At 40.7% G+C, this 7,855-nt stretch overlaps 1 protein-coding gene across 4 annotated transcripts in view; it reads left to right on the top strand.

Annotated features, from left to right (window-relative positions):
* The window catches only part of LOC133539983 (inactive phospholipase C-like protein 2), a 92,797-nt gene that overhangs the window by 78,551 nt on the left and 6,391 nt on the right, over positions 1-7,855 (top strand). For all 4 annotated transcript variants that reach the window (XR_009803519.1, XM_061882416.1, XM_061882417.1 and 1 more), the window contains one exon: positions 5,139-5,248. Coding sequence is in view for 3 of the 4 variants with exons in the window: in XM_061882416.1 (XP_061738400.1) it covers positions 5,139-5,248 (110 nt within the window). In the remaining variant the exon portion in view is untranslated. Of the gene's footprint in view, positions 1-5,138; positions 5,249-7,855 lie in introns of those variants that run through there.

The following is a 7,855-nucleotide window of genomic DNA, read 5'->3' as shown; positions in this document are numbered from 1 at the left end:
CATTTCCCAACTCATATGGAAACAGGGTTTGTATATATATTAGGGGTGGGCAAATGAATGCGTTAATTACGAGTTAACTCATCAATCTATTAACGCCGACAATTATTTTATCGCACATTTTCGTATGTTGTTTACATGCTTTTATTTTGTTAACGCCTTTTCTTAACAAGATGGCATCTCCCGGATGTACTTCGGAGTCGAGGAGCTCTTGGTAAAGATGGAACATTTGGCAAAAATACCGGACAATTCTGCGAATTTCATGGCTGGCTTACAGCGTGGTCACTCCGGGATCACTTACGACCGCCAGACAATTCTGGATGTGGATAGGTCGGGCCGTTTTGGACTGAATGAGGCGTGCTTGCTAGACCGGCTAGCTAGCATGGAAATACTTTGCCGGCTACATCCAGCGGCCTGTGAAGCAGCGGAGTATGTGTTGTCTGTCTATTTATTAATAATGCAGAGAGGAGTGTTAGCTGAGTTCTTAACGTTTGCTTTCAGAGCGTGCATATCACAACATACAAGATGCCGTCATGGCGACACAACCTATACCGGGCTACCGCGCATGCTCGTCACTCCTGTTGCATGCTGGGTAGGGTAGTTCTTTTTTCCCCTGGCTCATAACATCACAATATAATACCATGTATATGCGTTCAGTTTATCAAAGCACCAAGCAAACAATCGGAAAATTCCCATCATATCAATTCCTAGATATGGTCATAATTATTTTAAGTGCACTACGCAGAATAAACACAACATTATTAATATTGCTACTACGGATAATTTGATCAAAAATTCCCTAAAACAGCCCACTACCTATAATATAGGTTTTTTAAACATAAGATCCCTGACAAAAAATTTTTTTCTGCTGTTACCTCAGAAATTGCCTGTTCAGATGTTATGATTGTGGCTCAGAGATTTGTATGTAGATTATATTTATTTTCCATAACAAACAGGATAACTTAAATACCCTGGCAGTGGCAATAAGCTTAAATGTTTGTATTTACATTTTTTGAGTTGATTTTAATAAAATATGCTATTTAACTGCTACTGTTTAACAAGGACTGATTTAAATTGTGTTTGCACAACAAATGTTTTGGCGCTTTTGTTCATGTGGGAGAATATTCCAATAAAGGTGCACCACACACTACTTTTGAATTCATTATTGGGCTTTGCGTATACAATGCAGTTAATCGCGATTAATCAGAGAAATAGTGCGATTAACTTCGATTAAAATTTTTAATCGTTGCCCAGCCCTAATATATATATATATATATATATAAATGGAATAAGCGGTAGAAAATGGATGGATGGATGGATGTATTATATATAAATAAATAAATAAAAGGGAATAAGCGGTAGGATATGGATGGATAAGTATATATATATATATATATATATATATATATGTATATATATACATATATATATATATATATATATAAACCTACAAAGACAACATATTTGATGTTAAAACTGATAAACATTTTTTTGGTGTGCAAATAATCATTAACTTTAGAATTTGATGCCAGCATCACGTGACAAAGAGGTTGGGAAAGCTGGCAATAAATACTGATAAAGTTGAGGAATGCTCATCAAACACTTCTTTGGAACATCCCACAGGTGTTCAGGCTAATTGGGAACTGGTGGGTGCCATGATTGGGTATAAAAGCAGCTTCCATGAAATGCTAAGTAATTCACAAACAAGGATGGGGCGAGGGTCACCAATTTGTAAGCAAATTGTCGAACAGTTTTAGAACAACATTTCTCAACGAGCTATTGCAAGGAATTTAGGGATTTTACCATCTACGGTACGTAAAATCATCAAAAGGTTCAGAGAATCTGGATAAACCACTGCAAGTAGGCGAAGATATTACAAACCTTTGATCCCTCAGGCGGTACTGCATCAAAAACAGACATCAGTGTGTAAAGGATATCACCACATGGGCTCAGGAACACTTCATAAAACCACTGTCAGTAACTACAGTTGGTCGCTACATCTGTAAGTGCTAGTTAAAACTCTACTATGCAAAGCAAAAGCCATTTATCAACAACACAGAGGAACGCCGCCGGCTTCGCTGGGTCCGAGCTCACCTAAGATGGACTGATGCAAAGTGGAAAAGTGTTCTGTGGTCTGACGAGTCCACATTTCAAATAATATTTGGAAACTGTGGACGGGGTGTCCTCCGGAACAAAGAGAAAAATAACCATCTGGATTGTTATAGGCGCAAAGTTCAAAAGCCAGCATCAGTGATGGTATGGGGGTGTATTAGTGGCCACGGCATGGGTAACTTACACATCTATGAAGGCAACATTAATGCTGAAAGGTCCATACAGGTTTTGGAACAACATATGTTGTCATCCAAGCAACGTTATCATGGACGCCCCTGATTATTTCAGCAAGACAATGCCAAGCCACGTGTTACAACAGCGTTGCTTCATAGTAAAAGAGTGCGGGTACTTTCCTGCCCCGCCTGCAGTCCAAACATGTCTCCCATTGAAAATGTGTGGCGCACTATGAAGCGTAAAATACGCCTACAAGACCCCGGACTGTTGAACAACTTAAGCTGTACATTAAGCAAGAATGGGAAAGAAATCCACTTTCAAAGCTTCAACAATTAGTTTCCTCAGTTCCCAAACATTTATTGAGTGTTGTTAAAAGAAAATGTGATGTAACACAGTGGTGAACATGCCCTTTCCCAACTACTTTGGCACGTGTTGCAGCCGTGAAATTTTAAGTTAATTATTATTTGCAAAAAAAAAAAAAAAAGTTTATGAGTTTGGACATCAAATATCTTGTCTTTGTAGTGCATTCAAGTGAATATGGGTTGAAAAGGATTTGCAAATCATTGTATTCCGTTTATATTTACATCTATCACAATTTCCCAACTCATGGAAACGGGGTTTGTATATATATATATATATATATATATATATATATATATATATATAAATATATATATATATGTATAAATAAATAAATAAAAGGGAATAAGCGGCAGGATATGGATGGATGGATAAGTATATATATATATATATATATATATATATATATATATATATATAAAAATAAACCTTAGAAGGGGAAAATATTTTCCATATATTAGCCGGTCGGACGCAGTTACTGTAAATACGTTGTCAAAGTAGTTATTTACACAGAAATATTTTGTAAATGTTTATTTAAATACTGTAATTGTTTCCAAACAGTGTCTGTAACACAGCAGCGTTAGGAAAAAATAGGTTCCGCAGCCTCAGTAGCAGAACCTCCAGGTTATGTAACAGCTTTTTCCCTCAGGCCGTAAGACTCTAAAACGTGGATGCATATGCAAAAGTGCAAAATATTTCATCTGTACAGTAATCTATTCATTTATATCTGCACCTTATTGCTCTTTTATCCTACCATGAGCTAATGCAATAAAATTGTGTTCTTATCTGTACTGTAAAGTTCAAATTTGAATGACAATAAGAGGAAGTCTAAGTCTCGAAGTCCAAGTCATTACAATAGCACGTACAAATATGGACGAAAACACTCCTACAGACATCACACATGGGACGCTTTAGTAATTAAGAATTGTTTTGGTTATATTGTAAAATTTACATACGTTGCTTGGAGTGCATTTCCTAAATGACACACTCATATTTATTTGTAAAATTAATACTATTGATGATATAAATTCTAAAACAAATTTTTGTAGCCTACTTCATTGATTCTTTTTTTGGTTATCTGGGTGTACCGACCCTTTAATAGCCTCCAGTTTTAAATCTTGCTCACACAGTGAAGTATATCTTGTTCCCAGCAGGATTTTGTCAAATCTCCTCCCTCGACCCGTGACCTCTGACCCTCAGCAAGAAGTGAGGTAGAAATGACGCACTTGAGGGGGTCACAGTCATTGGGGTCAGCGCCCTAAATAACAACATTGCTTCTTTGCCAACCGTACGTTCACGCAATGATGCTCCAGAGGCTGCACGTTGCCTAGCAACAGCAACGTAAAGGTTACCGTTCAGTCAACTTCTGTAGGGGTGTGTGTGTTTGTGTGTAACGTCTGGGCTCTTGTTGATGGCCCACGGTTTAATGTGCGCCCCATGTTAACCCACTTCTATGTTTCCATGGCAACTGCGGGACAGTGACCCAGGGCAACCAGCAAATACGCAGATGCACATGCACACACACACACACACCTCTTCTTCACTGTTTGTGGGTTTTTTATGCATTTGACACGCCTGTTGCTTGACATTTTTTCTTCCATACTTTCATCAATTATCCCATCTCCTTTATTTTTATCGATTTTTTCCATCTTCATCCATTTTTACCATCTATATTTAATATATTTTTCATCCATATTTACATACATTTTCATTTACTTTTTCATCTATATTTTCACATTTTAAATAATTTTTTCATCTATATTTTCATTAATATTTTATATAATTTTAATTAAGTTGTATTTAATAAGCGCATTTAATATGTTTGTTACATTTTGAACAGTGACACTGTTTTTGCATATAGGAAAACAAAACAGTTTCTTTGGCGTACCACTAGATGGAGCCAGCGCACAACTACTAGTACACGTTACCACAGTTTGACATTCACTGCCAAGATCTACTTCAATCAATCAATCAATGTTTACTTATATAGCCCTAAATCACTAGTGTCTCAAAGGGCTGCACAAACCACTACGACATCCTCGGTAGGCCCACATAAGGGCAAGGAAAACTCACACACAGTGGGACTTCAGATCTATCCGTCGATTATACGGTTCTATTATTGTTTTATGCCCTTGTTGCTCCAAAAATAAAAAAAAACAGTATTTGATGTGGATATAAAAAACTCAAATATGGAATATTTTCCCCATAAAATATTGCAAATGGTATATTTATTATGAAGTAATTGAATAGGTCGATAATTCTTTAAATTAATTTTAATTCCTGATTATTTTGGCGCAATGCCAGCCTGCGTGGTAGTTTGGTGCTATGAGAGTTGTTATTGTTACATTTCAGGTTTAATCTTTGATTCCACTTGATATTTTTGTCATAGTGGTTTTAAATGTGCTGCAGGCCACACTTGGACACCTCAGATGTCTGTGGTGGTAATGAAGGGCATGATGAATAAATCAAGGTGTTAACCTGCCATGTTTGTGCAGCCATGACGTTCCATGAGAAGTTGCAGAGTCTGGCGGCCAAGGAGGGGTTAAAAGGTCGCAAGGCGGCTCGGGCGGTGGAGAGCTTCAGCTGGAACATCACCATTCTAAAGGTCAGAAAGACACTCTTGAAGTGATGACTCCACCTGAAGTCACTTCCTGTCGTCTCACCTTTGACTCCACCTGAAGTCACTTCCTGTCGTCTCACCTTTGACTCCACCTGAAGTCACTTCCTGTCGTCTCACCTTCGACTCCACCTGAAGTCACTTCCTGTCATCTCACCTTTTAGTCCACCTAAACTCACTTCCTGTTGTCATCTCACCTTTGACTTCCCCTGAGGTCACTTCCTGTGTCGTAGTCTCACCTTTGACTCCACCTGAAGTCACTTCCTGTCATCTCACCTTTTAGTCCACCTATAGTCACTTCCTGTTGTCATCTCACCTTTTAGTCCACCTGAAGTCACTTCCTGTTGTCATCTCACCTTTGACTCCACCTGAAGTCACTTCCTGTTGTCGTCTCACCTTTGACTCCACCTGAAGTCACTTCCTGTCGTCTCACCTTTTAGTCCACCTATAGTCACTTCCTGTTGTCATCTCACCTTTTAGTCCACCTGAAGTCACTTCCTGTTGTCATCTCACCTTTGACTCCACCTGAAGTCACTTCCTGTTGGCGTCTCACCTTTGACTCCACCTGTAGTCACTTCCTGTGTTGTAGTCTCACCTTTGACTCCACCTGAAGTCACATCTTGTTGTCGTCTCACCTTTGACTCTACCTGAAGTCACTTCCTGTTGTCTCACCTTTGACTCCACCTGTAGTCACTTCCTGTGTTGTAGTCTCACCTTTGACTCCACCTGAAGTCACTTCCTGTTGTCGTCTCACCTTTGACTCCACCTGAAGTCACATCTTGTTGTCGTCTCACCTTTGACTCCACCTGAAGTCACTTCCTGTTGTCGTCTCACCTTTGACTCCACCTGAAGTCACTTCCTATCGTTGCCTCACTTGTAGTCTCACCTTTGACTCCACCTGAAGTCACTTCCTATCGTTGCCTCACTTGTAGTCTCACCTTTGACTCCACCTGAAGTCACTTCCTGTTGTTGTCTCACCTTTGACTCCACCTGAAGTCACTTCCTGTTGTCATCTCACCTTTGACTCCACCTGAAGTCACTTCCTGTTGTCATCCCACCTTTGACTCCACCTGATGTTACTTCCTGTTGTAGTCTCACCTTTGACTCCACCTGAAGTCACTTCCTGTTGTCGTTTCACCTTTGACTCTACCTGAAGTCACTTCCTGTTGTCTCACCTTTGACTCCACCTGAAGTCACTTCATGTTGTCGTCTCACCTTTGACTCTACCTGAAGTCACTTCCTGTTGTCTCACCTTTGACTCCACCTGTAGTCACTTCCTGTGTTGTAGTCTCACCTTTGACTCCACCTGAAGTCACTTCCTGTTGTCGTCTCACCTTTGACTCCACCTGAAGTCACATCTTGTTGTCGTCTCACCTTTGACTCCACCTGAAGTCACTTCCTGTTGTCGTCTCACCTTTGACTCCACCTGAAGTCACTTCCTATCGTTGCCTCACTTGTAGTCTCACCTTTGACTCCACCTGAAGTCACTTCCTATCGTTGCCTCACTTGTAGTCTCACCTTTGACTCCACCTGAAGTCACTTCCTGTTGTTGTCTCACCTTTGACTCCACCTGAAGTCACTTCCTGTTGTCATCTCACCTTTGACTCCACCTGAAGTCACTTCCTGTTGTCATCCCACCTTTGACTCCACCTGATGTTACTTCCTGTTGTAGTCTCACCTTTGACTCCACCTGAAGTCACTTCCTATTGTCGTTTCACCTTTAACTCCACCTGAAGTCACTTTTGTTGTCGTCTCACCTTTGACTCCACCTGAAGTCACTTCCTGTTGTCATCTCACCTTTGACTCCACCTGAAGTCACTTCCTGTTGTCATCTCACCTTTGACTCCACCGGAGGTCACTTCCTGTTGTCGTCTCACCTTTGACTCCACCTGAAGTCACTTCCTGTTGTCATCTCACCTTAGACTCCACCGGAGGTCACTTCCTGTTGTCGTCTCACCTTTGACTCCACCTGAAGTCACTTCCTATTGTCATCTCACCTTTGACTCCACCTGAAGTCACTTCCTGTTGTCATCTCACCTTTGACTCCACCGGAGGTCACTTCCTGTTGTAGTCTCACCTTTGACTCCACCTGAAGTCACTTCCTGTTGTCATCTCACCTTTGACTCCACCTGAAGTCACTTCCTGTTGTAGTCTCACCTTTGACTCCACTTGAAGTCACTTCCTGTTGTCATCTCACCTTTGACTCCACCTGAAGTCACTTTCTGACGTCATCTCATCTGACTCCAACTGAAGTCACTTGTTGTCGTTTTACCTTTGACTCCACCTATAGTCACTTTTGTTATCATCTCACCTTTGAGTACACCTGAAGTCACTTCCTGTTGTCATCTCACCTTTGACTCCACCGGAGGTCACTTCCTGTTGTAGTCTCACCTTTGACTCCACCTGAAGTCACTTCCTGTTGTCGTCTCACCTTTGACTCCACCGGAAGTCACTTCCTGTTGTCATCTCACCTTTGACTCCACCGGAAGTCACTTCCTGTTGTAGTCTCACCTTTGACTCCACCTGAAGTCACTTCCTGTTGTAGTCTCACCTTTGACTCCACCTGAAGTCACTTCCTGTTGTAGTCTTACCTTT

This window comes from Nerophis ophidion, linkage group LG21, assembly GCF_033978795.1.
Source record: "Nerophis ophidion isolate RoL-2023_Sa linkage group LG21, RoL_Noph_v1.0, whole genome shotgun sequence".
Taxonomy (NCBI): Eukaryota; Metazoa; Chordata; class Actinopteri; order Syngnathiformes; family Syngnathidae; genus Nerophis; species Nerophis ophidion.
Note: the sequence above shows the minus strand (reverse complement) of the source record. Positions and strands in the feature narration are given on the sequence as shown.